General features: G+C 37.2%; 1 protein-coding gene across 2 annotated transcripts in view; it reads left to right on the forward strand.

Annotated features, from left to right (window-relative positions):
• The window catches only part of CSMD1 (CUB and Sushi multiple domains 1), a 1,163,917-nt gene that overhangs the window by 864,298 nt on the left and 272,240 nt on the right, over positions 1–27,379 (forward strand). For both annotated transcript variants that reach the window (XM_038176472.2, XM_038176473.2), the window contains exons 13-17: positions 5,464–5,646; positions 7,481–7,807; positions 8,960–9,154; positions 13,511–13,649; positions 21,331–21,518. In XM_038176472.2, coding sequence (XP_038032400.1) covers positions 5,464–5,646; positions 7,481–7,807; positions 8,960–9,154; positions 13,511–13,649; positions 21,331–21,518 — 1,032 coding nt within the window. The remainder of the gene's footprint in view (positions 1–5,463; positions 5,647–7,480; positions 7,808–8,959; positions 9,155–13,510; positions 13,650–21,330; positions 21,519–27,379) is intronic.

Below are 27,379 nucleotides of genomic sequence, written 5' to 3' on the forward strand. Positions count from 1 at the left end.
ACTGAAACTATTGCTTTATAATATTGAAAGCTCCTGCATAATTTGCAGATGGTTTGTTTCTATAGACCATCGTGATTTCCTGTGGAAACAAGAAAAATGTACTTCAGAGGAATAAAGTATTTAGGGATGCTTAGTTGAATTCTCTGCTCCATCATAAATTTGCTATGCAAATCTTTTACAACTACAATCTGTAAACCTTTTCAGGAGTGGTAAAACCATAGCTGAATCTGCTTTCTATTTTTCCTGTGCTGAAGTCCTAGAAAGACAAGCTCTCTGTTTCTTCCAATGAAGTCGTACTTACAGTTTAAAATATTTACTATGTAATTTAATTGTTGTATTGAAGAATTGTGGTATTCCCTAAGAAGACGGAAGAACGTATGTGTAGGTTGAAGTAATGTCTATTTAGCTCACTTGTAATGTGTCTATTCATAACTCTTCTGTCTGTCAAATATGATGGATTTAACAAACATACTGGATTTATGTCACAGTACAGTTGCAGACTTTGTCTTTTTATATATTACTTCTTTTTCATTAAGAAGACTTTAAATGACATTGCTTCGGACTCAAATTTAAATTCTAACATTCAGATAAAAGATGTAGGGCAGATACAATATGTTACTGCTCCAAATAGATTTTATTATTGAGATCAATGCAAAGATCACCTTAAAGCGTTATGGTATACAATAAATAATATAAGTGGGAATAATTAAAACACAGCATCTGTTATATCAAAGTCTGTTCTGCACAACAATATTTTTCTGACTGTTCTAAACTTAGGAAAGTGTTTTTCAAGTGTCAGAGTCCGCTGTGTCAGGTATTCTGAATGTCACTGCAGGAAGATATTCTATATTAGATGTAAGGAAGAAATTCTTTACACTTTGGGTGGCAAGGCACTGGAACAGGTTGCCCAGAGAAGCTGTGGATGCCCCATCCCTGGAGGTGTTCAAGGCCAGGTTGGATGGGACCCTGGGCAACCTGATCTAGTGGTAGGTGTCTTGCCCATGGCAGAGGGATTGGAATTGGATGACCTTTAATGTTCCTTCCAACCCTAACCATTCTATGATTCTAGGGTAAAAAGAAGATATAAACAAAGTCATAATTTTTCTTGTATTTAAACACAAACATTTGTGACCTGTTATAAGAGTTCAGATGTTAAAATGAAAAGTTCCAATTTGATGCAGAAATAAACTTCCAAACTATTTTTTTTTATTATTATTAATATTTTTTTTTAAATGTGCACCTGCCAGTTCTCAGATTATAGGTTCCCTTAAATTGTCTTGGATGATAATTATAAAATGTAGTCAAATTCATTAATTTAGACTTTAAAGGTATTAACTTTGACTATCTGGCAGACCTTGAGCTACTGAAGTTTGACTATTTATGTGTGAGGATATTATAAATGCACTATAGAGAAAAGATGTATCTAGTTACAGATTTATTGATTTGATTATGATTCACTGATCATCTAAGCTAGAATATCAGATAGCGTGAATGAAAATATCATGGTATTATGGAATTGATTTTAACTGTGCATTTGTAATGTAGTAACAAAGGGAAAAAAAAGGCAAGTTACTACCATGACTAAAAAAAATAAATTAAAGACTCCAAAATGTTAAAATCCATTAGCATTTTATGTATTTCAGATACCTGTATCAAAGTAACACAAAACCTTTTCATTAAAAAGACCAGAACTGCAACATGAAACCTTTCAAGTATTAGTCTTAGTACATACTTAGGTGCTTAATATCACTTTAGAATTGCCATATTTCTTCCTTTGAAAGAAACAAAACACAGCACCAGAGATGTCTTTGATTCAATTCAGAGGGATATGATCTTCTCACCAGAAGATCGCTGATCATGTAACTCTTCCAACGTTAAAGAGACTGTTCACTGAAATTGAGTAAATACTTCTAGTTTACGAACAAGATGAGAAGTCTCTTTCCTCAGACTACCAAAAGAATCCATGAAAACCAGAAACAAATGAATACATGTATGATTTATGCTAAATAATAATAATAAAAAAAAAAAAATGTTTTTTTGAGACTGACAAGAGACAATGAAATAAAGGCTGTGTCAAATTCCAGAGGACAGAGAAATGTGGAAATGACTACATGTCTATAGTATCTAGATGCAAACAAATAGTATGTGATTCTGTGATGCTGTGATATGTATAAATACAAAATCCATAATTTGACCTTCTTTTTATTCCCTAGTTGTGTTCTGTCATTAAGATATGTGATGGAAAGCTAGATCTTCAGTAAAGACAAAAGTACATACATTCTGTCTGCAGTCAGTGCATCTGTGAGAAATTCAGTTAGCTAAGACAAAGCTTTTTGTGGATTTAGTATTTTTCAAATGTTTTGGAAGGAAATTGTCTAGTACCTGCATTAGTAAATTGTAATTCAAGAGCAAGGAAAGACATTGAACTGAATAACTGTGGAAAGTTTTTACTATATCTAACTTGGGAATTCTTTCTGCTTTCGTGGAATGAAAAGTAGATTTTTTTTTATGTCACAGTTAAATTAATTGGTAGAATATTAAATGATCTAAAAATGTGGGCTTCATAATAACACCCATAATTTAATATGAATAAGAAATTATGTGTATGTTATAGTAAATCTTCATACCAGGAAATTTGTATGAAACTCAAATCTACAAGTGAATGCTATCCATTAAATTCAAATAGATGATTTCAGACAAGCTGAATAATTTGTTTTTTTACTCAAATAAATTCTCTGTAATAGCAGATGGTCTTCACCCCAAGCTTTGAGAAGATGTAGATTCCCAGAGCTGGATGGAATCTTTCAAATGTTTTATTGCCAAAATGCAAATCAAACATTCTCAGAAGTGTCTTATAAGTTGTGACATTTGCTGACTTGTTTTTATGTTGAACAAACAAACACAAACCCTGGAAGTTGAGATAGAAATAAAGTTAATACATTTCATTTTGACATTTTTATGAAATATTTGTCTTTTCTATGTAAAATACTTTTATAAAAAAAATTGTTCTAATGTATTTTAACTGCAAATGCAACACTGAAATATGTTTTTTGAGGCAAACAGATTTTATTAAAGGTTTATATTTCCAAATAATAAAAGTATTTAAAAGTTTCACCTGAAATTAGTTTTTATATTTTAATTGTTTATTTATGCTTTCAAATAAGAGATTTAAAAATTCAGGTTATATTTCTACCTCATGTAAAACTGGTCATTCATGGATGAAAGGTGATATGTTAAGACACACTAAGTATTCACTTAGTAAGACCTCAATTCTGACCAAAGACATACTGTACTAACTTCCCATAAAAAAAAAAAAAAAGAATTCTCAACCTGTCAGAAAGTTTAATTTTAGGTAACTTCTGTTAAATGTTTTGGTTCATTGATCCATAACCCACTCCTAGGGCTTCATGTATCTGCTGAGTTAGAAAGCATCCTGATCTATCTTCTACTTCAGTAAATTCATTAATTAAAAATATTGTGGTACTTCCTCTGTATTCATGGAAAGAAACACTTGTTGCTTTCTCTAAAGGGATAATTCTTGAGCAGTGACTTTACAAGACCCTGCAGACAGTTTGCCTCCTGACACTTCTGCTCTGAGACAGTATTGCCCTGACCTTCAATACACAACAGGTTTTTCAAAAGAGTGTTGATCATTCACATGTACTGCTTTAGATGTAGATCTGCTATCAATGGAGGAGATGAATTTTTAAAATAAAATCAAAATATGGGTTATAATTTTCTGTAGCTCTCCACATTTTCATGTAGTGTGTGGACAACTGGGAACAAACAAGTTTTCAGTGCTCCACTGTACTATTAAGAATAAATGTCTCACTAGGATCAGGTGAAGCTACTTTAAAGCATTTGTAAAGATAAAATATGCAATCCTTGCTTATTTTTGGTACTATTCCAGTATCAGACTATTTCTGATATTATTCTACTGCTGTTTTAATATATTTGTGTAGTGGACTTTTGGAAGATGTTTTCATTCATTTGATACATTCTGGCTTTCTGGTAAGACAATTATTCAATAAAACATCTGACTCTGGAACTGCTCTGAATTCATAGACATAAAAGGAACAAATTTCTTTTCAAAGTCTTATTTTAAAATTAAAAAAAAAAAAAAAAAGTGTACCTCTCTTTACCCTGATGAATAACTTGTTCTGCTGTGAAATGTACCATACGTGCTTCTCAACAATCTGTTCAGAACTTCTTCAAGGTTGTAAGCATAGGGTATGAATATGTGTACCATAATAATGCCATTCTGCATATTAAAATTTCTTTTGGAGTTAGCATGCCAGGTTGAATGCTTCTGCCAGGATTTAATATTAATAGTTTTAGCAATATATGACAGCAGACGTTTTTAGTTATGTTAAATTATCTTAATAATTAATACTGTTCTGAGAGTTGAATTTTCTTGATATCCTGAATATTTCAAATTTCATACCTTGAATTAAACTGTGAAACGTTTAAATAACTTCAAAATTTTATTGCTGAGTTCATTTGAATGAGGTTCACATCATTTTACTACAGATGTAGCAACACAGTTTATAGAACCAGATGTGCTTCGTTATTATGGTTGCTGCTAAGATGGAAATTAATGTCAAAACTTTTTTAAATTTAATGGCAAAGAAATGTATTCTTTATTTTCAATGGGCAGCAAACTGTAGAGTAATTTGCAAGATGATACAGCATTTCTAGCACAGGCACTTAATATTTACATTTCCTGTCTTTAATATTCTTGTTATTAATATGTTTCATAAGACTAGATTTTTATATTCTTATCTACACGTGCATTCCATATCAACAAAATAAATATTATTTAAATAGCAGATCTTCTAGACGGTGTCTAGGAAGTATGATCTAAATTGTTAATCTTTTTTCAGTGTAGCTGAACACAGCTGGCAAAAAAAATGGCTCTCATTTGAAGTATGAGATTTAAAAATAATTCTTCAATTTTATTATATTTTGTTGTTTATGGTATTTTGGTGCTTTAAATAAAATCGATATAATTTATGAGTAAATTATGTACTTTTAATTTTATTGTTAATAACATTATCTAATGAATTGCAGATTTGAAAGTTAAATTAGATTCTTTATTACTAGTACTTCATTACAGAAATAAGATGTATATGTTAATATATGTCCATGATAGAATGGAGACTATAGATGAATTTATAATTCTACCATGAAATAAGATGTATTTCAGTGCAGTCATACTGTTAAACATGAGGATTTTTGTATCTTCAGCAATGAAGGTATGGAAGTTATTGATCTGTGAAAAGACATAGGATCCTAAGCCATCTTGTAGGTGATTTTAAAGAACTTACCTCTCGTTCATTTTCAACTGTAAATATCAGTTTAAAGCATAATGTCAAATATTTTGAAGGCACCTCTTTTGCTGACATGTAAATTGTTGACAAATATATTTTCCTTACTATTGTGTTTGAATTTTTTGATATTCAGAAATTGAGAAAGGAGGTTGCGGAGACCCTGGAATTCCATCATATGGGAAAAGGACTGGCAGTAGTTTTCTGCATGGAGACACACTTACCTTTGAATGTCAAGCAGCTTTTGAACTGGTGGGAGAGAGAACGATTACATGTCAACAAAACAACCAGTGGTCTGGCAACAAACCCAGCTGTGTTTGTAAGAATTATTATTATTTCTTTGTTGTAATCATTTTCTGACCTCTTGCTTTTCTTAGCATTTTTTACTAGCCAGCAGGAAAACATTTCAAAGACCTTGAAGGCGTTTAACAGTAATGTATTTTTCTTAGTTGGCTTCATAGTACCTCATTTATGGGTACCATCATATAGGACAGTATTAGAATGTTCATCCCCTCGTTTTGTATTTATTTTTATCATTTAACATTTTTAATACAAATAAGTGCCATACAAAAGACTCTAATTGAACACAGCATGTAAGTTCTCAAAAGGACTGTGGCACATGCATTGATTCTGGCACTGCAAAGCAGTCTACAGATATAAGAAAAAAAAATGTTTTGTGTTGCTTTGTTTTGTTTTCTTAATATCCTAACAAAACGTGAATATGTGTTTAAAGGAATATGAGGATATCCAATGTGGAAAAAGGGGGCTGAGATTATTAAACATGAATTTTGTTTGAAAAGATAAAATATGTTCGTAGGTAAGCTTGTAGATGGATTTAAATAGAGAATTTTTTTTTTTTTTTCCCCTTCTTCTATGGTAAAATAGAGTAACTCTTTTTAGTACACAGGTGTACACTTAGGCACTTAGTTCTCCAGGTAGCGTTACCTTTTCTATAAGGAGTCTTACAATTCAGTACTGGATTTTCAAAACAGAGTATGGTGTCTTTTTCTGCTTAGATGTATATGTATTTTGCAGCTGTGTTGGTTACAGGACTTAGCAAGCTGAGTGAGCTTTCTGTGTGAATGGAAGCAGCCTCTATATGCCTGTGTAATGCTGGAATGTGTGTAAGCACATAAAGCCTGGCCATGAGATGCCATGGCTGCAATTCTTTTGAAGACAGAAGTTGTGTTTTGGCATAGCACTATACTGTGTTGGGTTGGTATATTAGTTGACAATAGTTTAGAATATTTTACTGCTCTGCTGTTTGATGTGCATATGCCCTATGAAAGGTAATGGAACCAGAATTTACAACATGTATTTATAACATTAAACTCAATTTTGATGCACTTCAAGAGCTGAGTAATAGTTATCCTTTGTGTTAATTACCGTGCAGTAAGCCTTCGTCTTTCTGAATGTACTGCTCTTTTTACTAGAGTAACAGCTTCAAGATCATGACTCCAAGATAGTTAGGAATTGTGTTGGTGAAAATTGACCCAAAAAAGTGAAAAAGGTGGAAAGCTATGAATCGTTTCTGTTTAATCACCCTATACTAACAAAGGGAAACAGGAGGTTAAGTTTGTGCTATATACTTTTAAAGAGTACTTGACCAAGGCACAGCATCTGTACTAATCTTTGCATCAGCATGAACTTGGTGTGCTACAGACACAGACTGGCCCTTCTGTTTAATTCTTTCGGATTTCTAAATACATTTCTGAACAGATTTCTTTTCTGTTAACAGCAAATAAAATAAAATAAAATAAAATAAAATAAAATAAAATAAAATAAAATAAAATAAAATAAAATAAATGGAGGTTGCATTTTCACTTTGGAACAAACTAACCTACCAATTCTTCCGAATTCTGACACTCCAAGCAGTACTTTTTATTTCTTTGGCATTCTCTATGTATTTCTTTTAATATTTTGCAAGCTCTAGTGCAGGCACTTAATATCGTAGGGGGAATTAAAACCTGCAATGCTCTAACAATCTTATGTCCAGGCTGTATGTGTAGTAGTTTTCAAATCTAGTTTTCAAAAATACTCTATTCCACAATATAGAAAATTTTATTCCACAAAATATTATTCCACAATAATAGAAAGACAAATGTTCGTAGTGTTTATAGAGTATTTTGAGAATATATTGTTGTTTTCTTTAGTCTCATGTTTCTTCAACTTCACCACACCGTCTGGAATTATTCTTTCACCAAATTATCCTGAGGAGTATGGGAACAATATGAACTGTGTTTGGCTGATTATCTCAGAGCCAGGAAGCAGAATCCACCTGATTTTCAATGACTTTGATGTGGAACCTCAATTTGACTATCTCACTGTGAAAGATGATGGGATTTCAGATTTACCACCTCTTGGCACTTTTTCTGGAAATGAGGTACCTTCTCAGTTGGCTAGCAGTGGGCATATAGTACGACTTGAATTTCAGTCAGATCACTCTACAACTGGAAGAGGATTTAATATCACTTACACAAGTAAGAAACTCTGCTTTTATTTTATGTCTTGTCAAGCTGTCTTTCATCATAACAGTGAAAAGTAGAATGTATTTGTATTTATAATGCAGAAGTGAATTGCCCCAGAAAAGGGGAACATACAAAATTGTAATACTTGTATAACTGCAGTGCTTGCAGCTGTCTTTCTCATACTCCTTTTATTAGCTTATCTGAAATTTTATCATTTATTTATTTCATTGTGATAGCACTGAGAATTTCCCTTCGTTATTTGAGGCCCATTTTGGTTGAAAGTGCTATAAATGCAAAGCATGTAACTCTGTCTTGGAATTGGGCACCACTGAAAAGAGGTGGACATATGCTTCCCAGTATGTCCATGTCTTGGGAATGGGGGGATGGACACATGACAGAACTGGACACAGTACTCCGGGTGAGGCCTCACCAATGCTGAGTAGAAGGAAAGGAAGGATCAACTCTCTTGTCCTGATACTCTGTGTAACACATCGAAGAATACTGTTAGCCTTCTTAGTGGCAAGGGTACTTTGCTAAATCATGTTCAGACATGATCAATATCAGTGATACAACAGATAAACCACAATTTTAGATGCTTACAAATCTTACCACCTATAAATCTGTAAACACCTTTCTGTTCTAATCTATCTGCCCTGTAAAGATTTACATACACAGGAAATGGGTTACAAGCACTCACCCCTTTTCCTTGTGAAACCCCTTTTTCCCTTGCACACACCTCCTGAAAGACATATAGATCCTCTAGCTTTTTGTACAGCCATACTGTTCTAAACAAGTCACTGATCCATACACTGAGGAGAACACCCCCCACATGGAGATGTGTGAGGGGCAAACAGTTGGGAAATTTAAGCACAGTGTTTTTGTTTATCTAAACCACACACAGCTAAAAAGATTCAGAATCTGAAGTATGTTGCATTGTTGTGAATATCATCAGATCCGATGCAGATTTTGTACTGGGGCATTTCCAAAACTTTCAATTATATTGTAATCTTGTTGCTCATCAAAGGTTATTCCCTTTCTCTCCCTCCTCCTCTTGTCCCCCCAAGGTAACAGAGTTTAGAAGGTTTGTATTATTACTGTTGTTGTTTTTGTTGTTATTATTATTATTAGTTGTTCTTTTGTTTTGTTTTGTTTTGTTTTAATAAGCATTTGGTCAGAATGAGTGCCATGATCCAGGTATCCCTATAAATGGGAAGCGTTTTGGAGACAGGTTCCTTCTGGGAAGTTCTGTTTCTTTCCATTGTGATGATGGCTTTGTGAAGACCCAAGGCTCTGAATCCATAACATGCATTATGCAGGATGGAAATGTAGTATGGAGCTCTGCTGTCCCACGTTGTGAAGGTAAGGGCACAATCTTTAGTTTGCACCTACAGTTTGAATAATTAAGATATTTAATTTTAGCTTGCTTTTCACATTTCATACACAAATGAGACTGCTGTAGCTGAAGTTATTTATTTGTCTTATTTTAACACTTTTCTAGTCAAATGAGAGAGCAATAATAGGAACAAGATAGCTTGCTTTTATATTCTTGGAATAAATTAGCATTCTAAAAATCTGGTTACTATTCTCTTCAAATTCTGACAGTCACCATCATTACCTGGTTGTGAGTTATAGCTGCTATAGCAGTTTTGGCTGTAGCATACTGAAGAACATAATTATCTATCACATAGAAATGTGAAGTGAGTTTCTATTTAAAATTCATTTTTAAAAATGTGCACCTTTAATTTTCTCACAGCAAAGGTATACCTGAAACTCTGTATGTAACGTACTACTCTGCAGTACCTCTTTTCTTTAGAGTTACAGTGAAAATCAGAGATATGTTTAATATTCATTATATTCCCAAAATATTTAATCCAAAAATTCTGAATGTATATGCTTGTTCTTGCTTACATAAGTAAACAGACTAACGTTATATCTCTCTGTAGAATGAAATACAGTGAGATAAAAGTGAGAAAATAGGCTGATTCCTTGATGCTTAACAGTGACAGTACTCCATACTATGGCAAGTACTCCATACTATGGCAAGACATGTTTAATAAACACCTTGTGTGTTTCTGTTAAAAGTAATGTTCAGAAAGCTGTATGTCTTCTTGTAAACAATAGTTATGCAGTCAGGCACTCAATGAAATGAGGGCTGCAGGGGACCTGTGTTCCAACACCTGGAGCACCTCTTACCCTTTCTTCTTCACTGACCTTGGTGTCTGGAGGGTTTTTTCTCACACATTTTTTCTCACTCTCTCTGGTAGCTGCTGTGCAGCATTTTTTACCCTTTCTTGCATTTGTTTTGTTTTTGTTATTTGAGCAATTTGGTAACTCAATTCTGATAAGACTGTATTTCTAAGAAAATATAGAGATAATGGAAAAAATGTTAGTCTGGTAGGTGGGGTGCCTGCAAATATAGATGTATTAGAAAGATTTCTTCACCTGATTAAGACATGTAATGAGTTACTCTGTGGAGCAAGGGTGTTTTTTTGTTGTTGTTGTTGTTTTGTTTTTTTTTTTTTCTTAAAGCAAAATCATCCCACTCCAAGGCACAGAGCAAAGGGAGGTTCTTCATCAAACAATTTTTTCTCATTCTGAAACTTCATACATGTAACTAATACAATATTGTAATCTTTATGTAGTTTTCTTCTACAAACCCATAAAGGAGCCACTATGAGGAAAAAAATGCGAAAGAAAACAAAAACACAAAAATGACTCTTTAAGAAAGTACATAGGCACAGCTCAAACTCAGTTATCCTTCCTGTGATAAAAATATCCTACTAGACATTAACCTAGTTATTAATAACAAAAGAATTTGACTTTTTATTTAGTTATTTATTTATAGTTTTTGGGGGTAGTATATTTTTGTCTATTTTTTCATTTTGATGCAGAAGGAAGTATGGTTCTTTAAAGCTGAGTTCAAGATTTTTTCTGTTTTGTTGTGGATTTGCTTTTTAATTGATAATTAAAGGAGTTTCTGTTTTTAGTGTATAGTATGGAGCAAGAATCCTTAGTAGTTTGTTTAGAAGTAATAAAGTTTACTTCTGGTTGTCTGAGATTTCTGAGCAACTGTTGTTTTTTGTCGTTGCTCTGCTTTGTGTCTCTTCATACGTAACAATCTCTTTAACAAGCAATACACGAAATATGTGAAGTAGGTGATGTGTTAAAATCAGGTGTAGGTCAGCAGTCTTCTGGTTGTTCTTTTTTCTAATGCAACCAAATTTAATTAAAAATAAAAGGCACAGAATACATTTCATTCTTCATCAGATAATCTACACATATAAAATAAAAGCCATTTTCCCGGGTGATCGTTTTGCCCCAGAGACAATGAACTGTGTATGTTTCATTTTTATGGTTTTCTTTTTTCCCCCACTTTTTTAAATCTGGAAAAACTTCTCAGAGATAAGTTCAAGTCATGAATGAAATTAAAATAATATGACTGAGTTCAATTTTCATAAGAAGCATTGAATCAAAACTGTGAGTATTCATTTACTACTCACAAATTCATTTTACTATTAATTTCCATATGGCATAATAGGTTTGCCTGTCACTACTTAGAGAAACAGAAGACAAGTGAAAAGATTCCGGGCACAGCAATATGGAATTTGCTGATAATGATATCACTGACTACTTGAGTGTAATACAAATGATACTAAGACAAATTTGCCTGACCTTGAAAGCCTTCCTCTTTTAGACTGCTCCATAGCCTGTGTTAAACTATAAGATCCCAATGCTCTGTGCTATAACAGCTTAATTTTTTAATGGACTCATGTTTCTCAAAATGTCTTTGGTATTTTCTGATGTTGTTTAATCCTGCGCCAAAGTCCTCTGATCCTTCTCTGAAAAATATTCCCTGCCTAGCCTTCTTACTTTCATAGCCCTGTTACAATACTCCTCCTTTTATGGAGGAGGAATAGGTTAAACAAACTTGGTGTGCAAGAATGGGCCTGATGGGATGCACTGAAGAATGCTGAGGAAGCCATAGCATAAAAATATGCTAGTAGCATAAAAAGGCCACTCTCAAGTGTACTGGAAAGGTCCTATGACTAGAGGAGGTTCAAGAGGACTGGAAAAAGGAAATTTCAGTCCCATCTTCAAGGAAGGAAAGAAGGAGGATCTGAGGAACTACAGGTCTCACCTTGATCATTGCGAAAAGTGATGCAACAATATTGCTGGAAACCATTTCCAAATACTGAAGGACAAGATTAGGAGGAGTCAGTATGGATTTATGAAGGGGAAATCATGCCTGACCAACCTGGCATCCTTGTGCAATGAGATGGCTGGCCTAATGGATGAGGGGAGAGTAATGGATATTTGAAATCTTGGTTTAGTAAGGTGTTTAGCACTCTATCACACAAGGTTCTTGTAGGCAAACTGTTAAAATATGTTGACAAGTGAACAACAAGGTGGATTGAAGACTGGCTGAGCTGTTGGGCTGAGGAGGTTGTGATCAGTGAGTGGCACAAAGTGCAGCTGGAGACCAGTGGTGTACCCCAGGGATCAATATCAGGTCCAACATTGTTTAAAATCTTCAGTAATGATCACTACTGATCACCAGAACAGAGTGCAACTTGAGTGCAAGTTGCAGGTGACAGAAAATTGGGAGTAGTGGCTGATAAACCATATGGTTGTCCTGATGTTTAGAGAGACCTTAATGGGCTGTGAAATTGGGCCAAGATGGAGTTCAACGAGAGGAAATGCCAAGTCCTTCCTTCAGCGCAGGTGATCCTCTGCCTACAGAGCTGCATACAGAAGCTTAGGATCCCAAGTAGAAACAAGATATACACACAGCAGTGAGTCAGGTGAAGGGTCACAAAGATGATTGAGAGCTTGGAGAATCCATCATACAAGAAAAGGCTGAGACAACTTGGGTCGCCTAGACTAAAAAAAGAATGCTGAAGGCTCTGGAGAAAATTTGTTGAAATATCTAAATACCTGATTCCGCGATGCAAAGAAAATTGTCCAGTAGCAGGATGAGAGACAAAGGAAGCAAACTGAAATAAAATAAATTACTTTTAAACATAAGAAAAACCTTTTACTGTGAGAGTTATCAAACACTGGAACAGATTGCCTAGAGAGCCTATGGATTTTCTGCCTTTGGAGAGAGGGCATGGCCCTAACAACATGGTTCTGTGCCATCTACTGTGAGTGACCCTGCTTTGAGCAGGAGTAGATGATTTCCAGATATCCCTTCCAACTTCAACTGTTCTGTGATTTAACTGAATATTTACACCAATAATAATACACTCAATAAGGTATTAGATGGCACAGTATAATGAAAATAATTCACTATAAATTACTTGGATCAATTTGTATGATATTTCCACATAAATGTGGAATCATACCAGAACTAAAATATGTCAGTATATTATTTTTAATGAAATATGTGCTTTTCAACAAAAGGAAGGCTGGCAGATTCAAGTGTCATGCTCTGTGTATTAAGATATGTGTAGTGATAAACCATGATAATTCAGGCCTTAAGAGACTGAGGAAAAGAAGGGGCGGGTAAGTGCTCAGGAAAAGAGTATAACCCAACAGAATGTATAAAAATAGGAGCATTATATATTAAACTTCTTTTTCTTTTTCTTTTTTTTTTATTATTTGATTTTTGTATACTTTTTTTTTTTTGAATATTTACAATATTGAATTAGAAATAGCATTTGTGATACAACTATGCATGTGATTTTTTTTTTATTATTATTTTTTTTCTTCCAGCACCATGTGGTGGACATTTGACAGCATCTAGTGGTGTTATATTGCCACCAGGGTGGCCAGGATATTATAAGGATTCACTTAATTGCGAGTGGGTGATTGAAGCAAGACCAGGACATTCCATTAAGATCACTTTCGACAGGTGAGAATCATAATAGTAAATATCAAGTAACTTATGAGCACAAATTATCTTTTCTAACAATGAAGAAAAATATTTGAAATTATTTTATTAAAATACAAGAAATTCAGTGTATATTAGAATGCTATATGCTAACACAGTTTCATTCTAAAGTATAATCCAACTGAGATGGTCAGCCTGATTAATTTTTAAATATGTTATCCCAGTGTGGACCTAAATTAGACCTTCTGGAACAAATGGGGATTATGTCCCTGTGTAGCGTGCAGGTTCTTCTGGAATAATAATTATTTTTGAAGGGGAATTAATTTCAGTCCAGTCTTATATGGAGTCAGGAGGTAGTGAGACTACATTTAAGCAGCAGGAATGTGAACTGCAGCATGTTTAATCTTTTTGTAAGTATTGTGACCTCAATTAGATCTTTTTACTAACCATACAAGAATCTTTCAAAATTGTGACTGTAGTTTTCAAAGAAAGAAAAATTCTTTAAAAATAAATTAAAATATTGAAAATCTTCACCTTTGGGCATCTTTGTAAAATAAGTATTAAAAAAAAAATATTAAAATCTCCATTTGCTTAGTTACTTGATCTAGATACTAATATCACACTAGATGTTCAATTTGGCACAAAGATGCACAGGATAGTATGAAAGACAGTGCCTGGAGCTAAGCTGCAGTGTCTTCTTGTACAGGCCTTCCTGTTTTTCTGTCACTCAAGCAGAGACAATAATCTATGTCTAGTTTTGATCTTTGCAGCGAGAGCCAACAGTGATGAGTAAAATGATTCAGTGACAGATTTACAAGCCTTCTGTGTCTAAGAGCAGAGACAAAAATGTATGAAAATGAATGAAGAGAAGAGCAGAAGAATGTAAAAGTGATTATTACTGTGTCAAACCTAAGATACATCTTACTTTGTATTGTGTTCCTTATGGGGACAAAAAATGCAGAATTGTGGACAAGAGCATTGTCGCGTTAAGGGGTGTAGCTGATTAACTGTTATGGGCCTGGTCGATTTCAGGGTACTGAATTAGTCGGATTCACCAATAACGCATTAACAGTCTGGGGTCCGGTTGGATATTCACCAATAACGTGTTAACCGTCTGGGTTCTGGTTGTATTCTATCACGGTCACGGATTCACCAATAACATATAACCAACCTTTCCCTAGTTGCACTTAATGAGAACTATAACGATGCAATCAAGTGTGATTTATTACAGCAACAGGTACACAGGTTCTTTGGATTGCCAGCGATAGTGACTGTCTGCAAAAGCAAGCTAGCATGCATGAAATACACAGGTGTTACAGGTGTTACAGGTGCACAGCCTAGAAATAAATGCTTTAAAAGGATCAAAGACTCTAGAGAGATTTATAACCAAGTGTTCAAATCTCACCCAAAGGCATCCCAATGGGGGGGGGAAGAGAGGCTCAGCCCATCAACTGGTCCCAGGAGTCAGGGGGTCCTTGGATGGATGTCATATTCCCTTGGGATGGTATCTCCCCTGACAGTGGTATCTTCTCTAACATCCCCTCTCTCTTAGGCCAGTTTATATTATTTTCTATCTTTTAGGTGGAGCTTGAGTGACTCTAGTCAAGCATTTCTTAGATATAATTGGTGAAAAGTTCTCCTATCTCCATTTAAAGTAATAGGCTCTGAGAAATTCAGAGCGCATGCTTGGTGAGGGGTGGTCGTACTTTGGAGGTGGGTAGCTTTTGGGATGGAGGTGTGCTTTGGTATTATAATGATATTATAATGAGCAAAAAGTACTCTAGAATACAGCATTTGTCAAAACATGACAGGTCCTTGGCTCAGGGTGGCAAAAAGTGCAGCTTATCGAGTTTAGGTCTCGGTGTGCATAAGAACAATAGAGTCCCCACCTGGTTACAGAACCTAGCCGTGGTGTCTCCACTCCACTCTATGCTCCATACTGTTCCTTAGAGCTAGCACACCAAGTCTCCCCAGCGCGATAGCATATAAGGTTGGGAGCCTAGGGAACGCTCAGATAATGCAGCTATGCCATACCCTGAAAGCCTCTTCAATGCTGTACATTTTCTTTAAGTTTTATTTTCCTAGTTACCTCAGTCAATTATACCACAAGCATGAGGGCCGAATTCTGGGAATTCTGTAACAGATAAATGTGTGTTATTGCCGTGGTTCCGCTCGAGTGGGCAGCCAAGCTCCACCACAGCCGCTCTCTCACTCCCCTCCTCAAAGAGGAACGGGGAGAAAATAAGATGAAAAGGGCTCAAAGTTTGAGACAAGGACAAGCAGATCGTGCAGTAATTATTGTAACGGGCAAAACAGACTCAGCATAGGGAGACAGTAAGATTTATTGCTTATTACTAACAAGCTAGAGAAGTGAGAAACAAATGAAAGAAACCAAAAGCACCTTCCCTCCCATCCACCCTCTTCCACCTCTTCCCCCCAAGTGGTGCAGGGGAACAGGGAAATGGGGGTTATGGTCAGTCTACAGTGCTTCTTCTCTGCCACTCCTTCTCGGTCACTTTCATCCCCTGTGCTGTGGGGTCCCTCCCACAGGATACAGTCCTTGATGAACTGATCCGGCGTGGGCTTCCCACAGGCAGCAGCTCTTCCAGAACTGCTCCAGATATGGGTCCGTACCACGGGGTCCATCCCTCAGGAGAAAACTGCTCCAACCTGGCTCCCCTATGGGCAGCAGCTTCTGCCAGGTCACCTGCTCCTGCGTGGTCTCCTCTCCACGGGCTACAGGTCCAGCCCGGAATCTGCTCTGGGAGGGGTCTTGCACAGGCGGCAGCCTCCCTCAGTGCAGGTCCACCTGCTCCACTCTGGTCTCCTCCATGGGCTGCAGCATGGAACCCTGAAACCCTGCTCCACCGTGGTACTCCATGGGCTGCAGGGGGACATCCTGCTTCACCATGGTCCTCACCACAGGCCGCAGGGGACTTCTGCTCCAGCAACTGGAGCACCTCTCCCCCTCCTTCTTCACTGACCTTGGCACCTGCAAGGCTGTTCCTCACTCCTCTCACTCTCCCAGCTGCTGTGTAGCACAGCGTTTTTTTTTTTTTTTTTTTTTTTTTTTTTTTTTTTTTTTTTTTTCCCTGTCTTAAATATGCTCTCACAGAGACGCAAAACAACATCGCTTATTGGCTCAGCTCTGGTCAGCAGTGGGGCCCTTCCCAAACATGGGGCAGCTTCTAGATCCTTCTCACAGAAACCACCCCTATGGCCCCCTGTTACCAAAACCTGCCACGTAAACCCACTACAGTTGTATTTCCCCAAAGTGCTTTCCCAATTTGCAATTCAAGACATTCTTGAACTGAAAGATTTTATTTTTTTTAATGTGTTTAGTGTGTTTCTGCATTTCTCACTTTGATTGATTTGTTTGGTGTCCTCATCCTTCCATGTAAAGTTAACATTCATTTCAATTGAAGAATTAACATTCTTCAGTTTGGGAAAAACACATGACACTGTTATGGCCTGACATGCCACTAGTGGGGATGGTGGAATATACAGGCAAGGTGAACAGTGTTGTTAAAAGCTGTTCATAAAAGTTGTTTGCTTTCATTGTATTCAGCAGGAAGTTACAGAATTTAAGTCACTGTTGTTTTTTTGTTTGTTTGTTTGTTTGTTTTATTTTCTCATTAAAATCTCAATATATAAATTACAGGATTATATTTACTTGCCATCTTTGCCCTTTTTCTTTAAAATTAGTTATCAGAAACCTGAGATTCCAGGAAGTCTTCACGAATTCAGTGGAAGCAAACAGTTTGTCCTGGGTCTGTCCCCTCCCAGCTCTTACTGCACCCCCAGCCTGCCTGTTGACAGGACAGAGCAAAAGGCTGAGATGTCCTTGGCTTGGTATAAGCACTGCTCTGCAACAATTAAAACATCGGGGTGTTATCAGCACTCTTCTCATCCCAAGCCAAAACACAGCATTCCACCAGCTACTAGAAAGAAAATTCTTTTCTAACTGAAACCAGGACACAGTTGTAAAATGGAACATTTTAATGTTATTAAAGGAAATGGGCTGCCTGTAGCTGTAGACCTTAACAGTTTGACCATTATATTTCTGAGGAAAGTAATGGGAAACATCAGCTCCTGTGCCATATGGTCCAGTTCAAGAACTACATTTACTGAATTTTCTGCAGATGCACACACATTCAATTAAGAATATTGTAGAGTATTGTGTGCAAATCAAACTGTGATGAAATTAAGCAAGAGCTTTGAGTTACCCTGAAACAAACTTGAGAAATCTGATCCAGTGTAATTCTCAAAGTACAGCAGGCAGGCAGTTAATCTAATCCAGTTTTATATCAGCAGTATTAAAAGAAGGATTTGGTCTTCTTTCTCTAAATGTTACAGTTACAAATACACATTACTGTTAAGTACAATATTAATGTACTTATAGTAGAGAAGCTTCTATTGGAGTTTCATGCCAATGTTCCTGGTAGGTTTAGAAAATTGTATAGTTTTACTACATCATATAATAAATTTATTTAACATTGTTGTGCTTTTGGTATGATAAGGTAATAATATAACTTTTTCAATAAAGTACTTCTTTTCTTCTAGCATGAAAACTTTGCTACCCAGATTAAAACTTGAATGGTAAATACTTTTTTCTAATTTAAAAGAAACTTATCTGCTTCATTTGCTACATTAACAAATTACAAAGCAGTAAGCAAAATCAGTATCAAATAAAGAAATAAAATGATCTATTAATTGCCAAGCACAATATTCTGTCATATTTTGCCAAGATTGGGAAAAATAGAACTCTTTTATATTTTGCTCTGTGTCTTGCCATCACAGATACAGTTGCCAGATTTAAATTTTGCACCATGAGAGTGATATTTGTAATATAAATTAGCTCACTCTTGAGCTAATGAGGATTTCATGTTGCTAGACAAATGCATCTTATTACAGTTCTTAGAAACTTTCCAGAAATATGACCAAATAACCAAATGACCAAATAACCCTATGAACATTTTATATTGAAACATTCTGAATTTAACATCATGACAAATGCCTGGAAAGGCAACAGGACTGAAGGATTTTTGGTACTTTGAATATTGGTGAAAACTCATTGAATAGTAGATAAAACAATCCTCTTCATTCAAAACCTAGCTATCCATGAAAAATAGTATAACATAGCAATATCGAAGAGTTTTTAAAATTCTGTGGGAATATTTGGAAAATGTCCTACCTTTTAACAACATAAATATGCCAATAAACATTAAAATATTTCTAAAGAATTATTCTTACTTAGTAAGGATGCATTATTTCCAGTAATCAATTTTCTTTGTGTATTGTTTCAGTGATAAGGCAGATTGTAAAAAAAGTCCCCAAAAATGCGCTCCCAAATACTCAAAATCAGAAAAGTGAACTAAGTTTGTGATAAATAAGAATCTACTGAAAAAAAATAAAATAACATAAAAATCATTGTAATGGGTAGCTGTTGCTGTAGGAGTTACCTGAAGATTTGTCTTTCTAGCAAGACTCTGCAACCCATCATTCACACACAGCACTACTAAGAAAACTGCAATTGCTGGCTAGGAGCACTTTATTTTTAATTAGTTCTCTTCACAAACATAACTGTTAAATTAAATATTGAAGTATTGATCTTGAGTCCATTCATTATGAGTACAAATAAAGTATTAAAACCAGGCTAGCACTGTGTGTCTGTTTTCCTTATTCAGCTGCAGGGTAAATCAATGTATAATCTTTGAAATTATGGAAAAGTACTGAATAACTGTCAGGTTTTTGAGTGATGCTCTCTGTGACTATTTATCCTGCTAAATTAAACAGTACCAGAGAATTTTCCAGACTTGAGAAGTCTGTATTTAAACACTTGTTGAAATAGTTGCTAACATACTTCTTACGCTTGCCAATTAGAATTATCAAACATGGTTCAGGAGTTAGTACTGGTAGGCAACTATTCATAATAGGAAATCTGAGTAATATCTTCCTGTTTGTGAGTCTGAATTATGTCCTTCCATGATAGCTGACTTCAGTGCCAGGGACTGGTCTTGAGCATGCTTAATGCATGCAACCTTTGTATTCCACTGTCAGAGAGGGCAGATAGCAGCGAAAGCAGTCACTTGGATTTTAGCCAACATACCCAAAAAGGTCAAAAGCACCACAGATCTAGAGTTTCCTTGGTGAAGAGAGAAGAGCTATATATAGGGCACATCAGAGTTTCCAAGCTTTGTGTAGTTAGCTGTTGTAGTTAAGCAAATACTTTCAGATTTGTGAATGTGGTTTTGTTTTCAGGGACTCACGAGAGAATGAGAACTATAAAGTTTACTGACTACATGCTAAATCATCACTTTCCGTTACTGATACTGATATGTATGTGGAAATGGTTTTAACACTGATGCTATTGGTCTGTAAAATATAATGGCTTGGCTGGGAAACCATTTGTTCTGTCATCGTTACCTACATAGCATAAAGTTTATTTAGACTTTGAAGGAATGTCCCATGTAATTCCCCTTTGTTGTCTTTAATTACAAGAACACAGTTTGTTACCTCCAGACTCACTAAGTACGTATCCCATATTGGCAAGACAATTTAAGGGCATTCATTATGAAACAAGTGCACAGGGACTGAGATTTTTACGCTCAGAACTTGATTTTTTGAGCCCTATGGGAAAAGACAAGACAATCTCAAAACACATTTTCTGTACTTGCTCTGAAAGGTAAGCATTTTACAAAAATAAGAATACTGTGTTTGCAGGCAAATATATTCAGACAAGTGTGGATATCTGTGTAATAGTAGAAACTTTTTTAATAGGAAAATGGATGTGTGATGTTTAGATGCTGCAGTTCACAAGAGTATCTGATATAAATACAAACTGCCTTGAAATGCATTTGATGTGAAAAATGCCAGTCAAAGTTTCATCTACAGAAAGAGCAGATTTGAGCTGTTTGATTTAAGACCAGCTAGTAGTGGATGACTGCACACACAGATACGCTTTATGAACTGGACAAATGTGATGTGGCTTAGAAATTGGCACAGATATTGATTGTTCTGTTGATTTTAAGGTTTTTTGTTCTTGTAAATCTTGTTACCCTCCTTATTTTTCCCTTCCTGTCTTTACTAGCTTTTTTTTTTGACACATTTACGTAGGCTAAGGAATTCTGTAACAAATTTCAAAATGAGGGCTTGATTTCAGTTTAATGTTTTTGTAATGCTTTTTCTTTCTTTCATAGGAAAATTTAATTATTTAAAAGTAAATTAGTGAACTATGATAGAAAAAATTCTTTCACTAAAGCATTAAGCAGCTGAATATATAAAACAGTTTTTGCCAAATATCAAATAAGGAAATTGTTGAAATAAAATAATGAAACATTATTGAAGATATTCCTAAAATGTCAAAATATTTTTTAATCTGATGGCAAGAAATTTCTTGGGTCTTCATAATGTAGTTTTCTATGAGACAATTCAGAGTTTTCTACTCAGATTCCTCACTAGATGTCATTTTGAAGCCCAGTCATATGGTTGATCTGAAGTATAGTACACACCTTATAAATTTTATATGATACTAGAGAAAAAAAAGAAAAGATGTGTAAAAACTTCCTTAGTTGTTATTCACAATAATGCACTGATGGAGCTGTAGATATACTGATTTTTATATATATTGACATTTTTGATCAACGTGAGTTAAACTTCTAACAGCATTCTTCTTCTAACAGACTTACGTATTCCTTTTCAGATTTCAGACTGAAGTTAATTATGACACTTTGGAAGTCAGAGATGGGCCAGCTAATTCATCACCATTAATTGGAGAATACCACGGAACACAAGCACCCCAGTTCCTTATTAGTACTGGCAATTATATGTATCTGCTGTTCACTACGGACAACAGTCGTTCCAGTGTTGGCTTTCTAATTCACTATGAGAGTAAGTCTGATATTTCTCTGATTTTCATTTAATTTTGAAAATAACATTCAATTGGAAAATAGCGAACAAATAAGAACTAATAAACTGTAGTCATTATATTTGTATCAGAACAAATATATTTCACAGTACTGACTGTGAAACTATTAAGTCATTTTGGAAAATTTTACTTCATGAGTTCTTGTATGTTATTCAGACTGCTTATGGGAAAGTAATTTTAGAAAATCACCCTTGGATTTAAAGATATGTTGCGTTTGTTTATTCTGCCCTGCCCCGGCCTTTCTCTATGTGTATATCTTCCTACATTTTTAATACACTTTGTAGTTCTGAGCAGAATTGAGCCTTATCCGTGGTGATTCTAAAATGCAAATAAGTGCATAATAATATTGATCTGTGAACTCTGTAATCACTATAACACTATTTTCTTTAAAATTGGTTGTATAAAATTTCATATATTAAACTTTCTGAAGTCACTGATATTTATATGATAGTGTAGCCACTCACTTAAATACTGAATAGAACACGTGTTTAGTGTGGATAGGCTAAGCAAATAACATTGTTTTTGTCGGTTATTGCAGTCTTATCTGAAAACTAACCTGACTGCAGTGAATTTTCTGTCACATTGAGTCTGGTATGAATGCCCAAACTATTTCATAGCTACATCAAAATTTGGAAATTCTGTATATTTTAACTTTGATGCAGACAACGTGGTAATGACTGAGGAGATAATAGTGTGATAAACTGCAAGGGCACTGAGCAATGCAAAGACAAGGAACAGAATGTAGGATGCCAAATGAGTTATGTGCAGATGCTGATTTTCCCTTATTGTTTTTGAACTAAATGGTTGCTGTTATATTTTGTACAGTTGTCCCCAATTTTTTTTATAATGTGTTTTTATTTTAAACCTGGTATCAAATACATGTTGTCTCCTGTTAAAAATAATAATAAAAAAATAGCAATATCTGCTCTACATGTTCTTAAAGAGGTAGGTCTAATTATGAAATTATTTAGAACAGCATTCTTATATTCTCTCTTTATCTTTTTTTATCAGTGCACTTCAAACCTTGAAATTTGATTAGAGCTTTTAACAAGTATTAGTACTTCATTGTCTAACTTGAATTTATAGGGATCCTACCTTGATCTGGCCTAGCTTCAATAGAATCTGATAATTTTATTAACAACGTTGGTAGCGTAATGAGTACGCTTACAAATTCTATAAATAAATATTCTAAGCATACATGTGGAAGGAGAAATGACATTCACAAATACAAAATAGAAATACAGTAGAAAGGATACGGTGTTTACAGAGAGCATAAGCAATCCAGAGAAATATGTAACTGATGCAAAATGTCTTCTCGCTGTTGTAGTGAATCATCAAAAAGAACTACAGAATAGGCAAATTTTGTATGTAGGGCTTAGAAAATATAATAATTATTTCACTTAATTTGATGACCACAGAGAATATTGTGTCCACTTTGGGATCCTGTTTAAAAGGAGCTTAACATGGAACAGATGACATTTACAAGTACACATGCAGCCTTGCACTTGGAGCTAATTCACCTTTTAAGATTACAGAGAAGCATTTCTGGTCACTGGAGCTATGTCTGATCCAGTAAGTTAGAAATGCTTGAGTCTTGCTGTCATTCGTACAGTTTAAGCCCAAACCCTGGCATGATTTTCACCCATGCCAACTAGCATCTTTCCATATAGTAGTACCTGGGAATAGTTCTAGGGATAACTTCAGACACACTGTTCTCAAAAGACAGCAGGGAAAAGCCCCTTTTGTTTTGAGGTGCATGAGATTTTAGCTGTACATATGTTAGTTGAGTCATGCATTAAAATTGATGCCAGAGCCCATCTCAATGGGGTCCCTCTTAATTTAATTGTGTGGCCTCTGTTTCCAATGCTTGAAATCACATTCTGACATCTGCCTTACCGATGTTCTGGACGAAGTTATAATGATAGCAAAGAGTAGCACTCTTGCTTCCAGATGAAGTGCTTCCATTGTTCGAAATATTTTTTGAGATTCTCTGAATAACACAGTGACTGCTAAGCATCTAGCTTTAATGGGGAGCAATGATTATGGCACCAGCCATGTTTTGGTTTCTGTTTTTGTTTGTTTGTTTTATTTTCTTCATCCATTTCATGCAATGAGTACTATTAAAAAAAAAAAAAAACTCTAAACAATCTTACACTTTAATATTCCATTTTTCTAATGATTTTAACTACTTGAACTATGAAGGGGGAAATATAGGTGTGTAATATATACAGGTATGTAGCATATGAAACCATATAACTGTTGTATGCTTTCATGCCTTATAGCAAGATTCATTTCCTCTTTAGAGATCTAATGACATCCAATAATTAAACCAGTTTATAAAAATCATTTGTAGTTACGTTTACAAAATATTCATTTTAATAATAAATGAAGCATCTAATACAGCTAACATATGAAAAAATTGATGAACATTTGATGAAATCATAGAATCATAGAATATCCTGAGTTGGAAGGGACCCTTAAGGATCATCAAGTCCAACTCTTGACACCGCACAGGTCTACCCAAAAGTTCAGACCATGTGACTAAGTGCACAGTCCAATCTCTTCTTAAATTCAGACAGGCTCGGTGCAGTGACCACTCCCCTGGGGAGCCTGTTCCAGTGTGCAACCACCCTCTCTGTGAAGAACCCCCTCCTGATGTCAAGCCTAAATTTCCCCTGCCTCAGCTTAACCCCGTTCCCACGGGTCCTGTCACTGGTGTTAATGGAGAAAAGGTCTCCTGCCTCTCGACACCCCCTTACGAGGAAGTTGTAGACTGCGATGAGGTCTCCCCTCAGCCTCCTCTTCTCCAGGCTGAACAGGCCCAGTGCCCTCAGCCGTTCCTCGTACGTCTTCCCCTCCAGGCCTTTCACCATCTTCGTAGCCCTCCTCTGGACACTCTCCAACAGTTTCATGTCCTTTTTATACTGTGGTGCCCAGAACTGCACACAGTACTCGAGGTGAGGCCGCACCAGCGCAGAGTAGAGCGGGACAATCACCTCCCTTGACCTACTAGTGATGCCGTGCTTGATGCACCCCAGGACACGGTTGGCCCTCCTGGCTGCCAGGGCACACTGCTGGCTCATATTCAACTTGCTGTCTACCACGACCCCCAGATCCCTCTCTTCTAGGCTGCTCTCCAGCGTCTCATTGCCCAGTCTGTACGTGCAGCCGGGGTTTCCCCATCCCAGGTGCAGGACCCGGCACTTGCTCTTATTGAACTTCATGCCGTTGGTGATCGCCCAGCTCTCCAACCTATCCAGATCCCTCTGCAAGGCCTTTCCACCCTCATTCGAGTCCACAACTCCCCCAAGTTTGGTGTCATCAGCAAACTTGCTCAAAATACCTTCTGTTCCTACATCCAGATCGTTTATAAAAATATTGAAAAGTACCGGCCCTAAAATGGAGCCTTGAGGGACCCCACTGGTGACTGTCCGCCAGCCTGATGCAGCCCCATTTACCATAACCCTTTGGGCCCTGCCCGTTAGCCAATTGCTCACCCATTGTATGATGTTTTTATTTAGCTGTATGGTGGACATTTTGTCCAGTAGGATCCTATGGGAAACCGTGTCAAAAGCCTTGCTGAAGTCCAAAAAAAAATCACATCAGCTGGTTTCCCTTGGTCCACCATACGGGTGATCTTATCATAAAAGGAAATCAGGTTAGTTAGGCAGGACCTGCCCTTCAGAAACCCATGCTGGCTGGGACCAATGACTGCTTTGTCCCCCAGGTGCGCCTCAATAAGTTCGAGAACCATCTTCTCCATGATTTTACCAGGCACTGAGGTGAGACTGACAGGCCTGTAATTGCTAGGGTCTTCTTTCTGACCCTTCTTGAAAATCGGCACAACATTTGCCAGATTCCAGTCTACCGGGACCTCTCCAAATTCCCAGGATCATTGAAAAATAATTGAGAGAGGTTCCGCGATGACGTCCGCCAGCTCTTTCAGCACCCGGGGATGAATCCCATCTGGACCCATGGACTTGTAGGGATCCAGGTGGAGTAGCAAATCCCGCACACGTTCAGGGTCGGTTGGGAGTCTGTCATCCTCACCGTCCCGGTCCTCCAGCTCAGGGCACCCTGGGTCCCGAAGCCCATCATCGGCATTGAAGACAGAGGCAAAGAAGGCGTTAAGCGTCTCTGCTTTGCCTATGTCATTGTCTGTGAGGAGACCCTCCCTATCAAGGAGCAGCCCTATGTATTCTTTAGTTCTCCTTTTTCCATTCACATATCTAAAAAAAACCTTTTTATTTTCTCTCACAGACACAGCCAGCTTCAACTCTAGGTGTGCTTTAGCCACATGAATTTTCTCCCTACAAACACGAACAGCATCCCTGTATTCTTTCCATGTCACCTGGCCCTCCTTCCAGTAGCGAAACACTCTCTGTTTCTGCCTAATCTCCATAAGAATGTTCCTGGTCAGCCACGCCGGCCTCCTGCCCCGCCTGCCTGACTTGCGATATTTAGGAATTGCCTGATCTTGTGCTTCTAGGAGGCATCGCTTAAAGAATGACCAGCACTGGTGGACATTGAGGCCTTCAAGAGCAGTTTCCCAGGGGACCTTGCTGACTAGTTCCCTGAGCAGCCTGAAGTCCGCTTTCCCCATATCTAGGGATGAGGTTTTGGTGGCACTTTTCCTTCTGTCACCGTAAATTTTGAACTCAACCACTTCATGGTCGCTATGACCGAGGCGGCCACCAATCACCACATCTCCCACCAGACCCTCTCTGTTTTCTAGCAACAGGTCTAGGAGGGCACCTTTCCTAGTTGGCTCCGTTAGCACCTGCACCAAGAAGTTATCATCTAGGTGCTTCATGAACCTCCTGGACTTGCTCGTGTCAGCCGTGTGGCACTCCCAGTTAACGTCTGGCAAGTTGAAGTCCCCCATAAGGACAAGGGGAGTTAATCTCGAGGCCTCTCTTAGTTCTGTAAAGAATAATTTATTGGCGCTATCGTCCTGGCCAGGCGGTCTGTAATAGACTCCCACAACGACATCCCCTTTATTCGTTCGTCCCTTGATCCTTACCCAGAGGCTCTCAACTTTGCCATCGCCGACCTGAAGTTCCACACAGTCCAGCCCCTGCTTCACATACATCGCCACCCCACCACCTCGCCTACCCTGCCTGTCCCTCCTGAAGAGCCTGTAACCATCTATCGCCAACACCCCAGTCACAGGACTCATCCCACCAGGTTTCGCTTATGCCGATGATGTCGTAGTTGTGGGACTGGGCCAGTACTTCTAGCTCATCCATTTTATTCCTCATACTGCGTGTGTTCGTGTAGAAGCACTTCAGGTGCGTCTCCTTACACTCAGCACCTTGTGGATCTAACCGAAGGACCTCACTGGCACACAGCCCCTCTGATTCTAGCGTACCATCCCTTAGGTCTTCACCGGCGTGCCTGGCTTTAGCCCCTTCCCCCTTCGACTCTAGTTTAAAGCCCTATCTATCAGCCCTACCAACTCCTTACCCCTCTCCGAGAGAGGCGCATCCCATCCGGTGCCATCAGGCCCGGTGTAGCATAGACCTTCCCGTGATCAAAGAACCCAAAGTTCTGCCGGTCACACCAGTCTCGAAGCCACGAGTTTATGTGAACAGCACACCTTTCAGCTTCGATCCCCCCTATCGGAAGGACAGAGGCAAACACAACCTGCGCCCCTGATCCTCTAAGAAGTCACCCCAAATCCCAAAAGTCTCTCATGATCGCCTTCGGACTTCTTGTTGCTACTTCATCGCTACCAGCCTGAAAGACCAGTAGCGGGTAGTAGTCAGTGGGCCGTACCAGGCGCTTGACTTTCTTGGCAAAGTCTCTCACCCGAGCCCCAGGG

The sequence above is a fragment of the Anas platyrhynchos genome, chromosome 3, assembly GCF_047663525.1.
Source record: "Anas platyrhynchos isolate ZD024472 breed Pekin duck chromosome 3, IASCAAS_PekinDuck_T2T, whole genome shotgun sequence".
Taxonomy (NCBI): domain Eukaryota; kingdom Metazoa; phylum Chordata; class Aves; order Anseriformes; family Anatidae; genus Anas; species Anas platyrhynchos.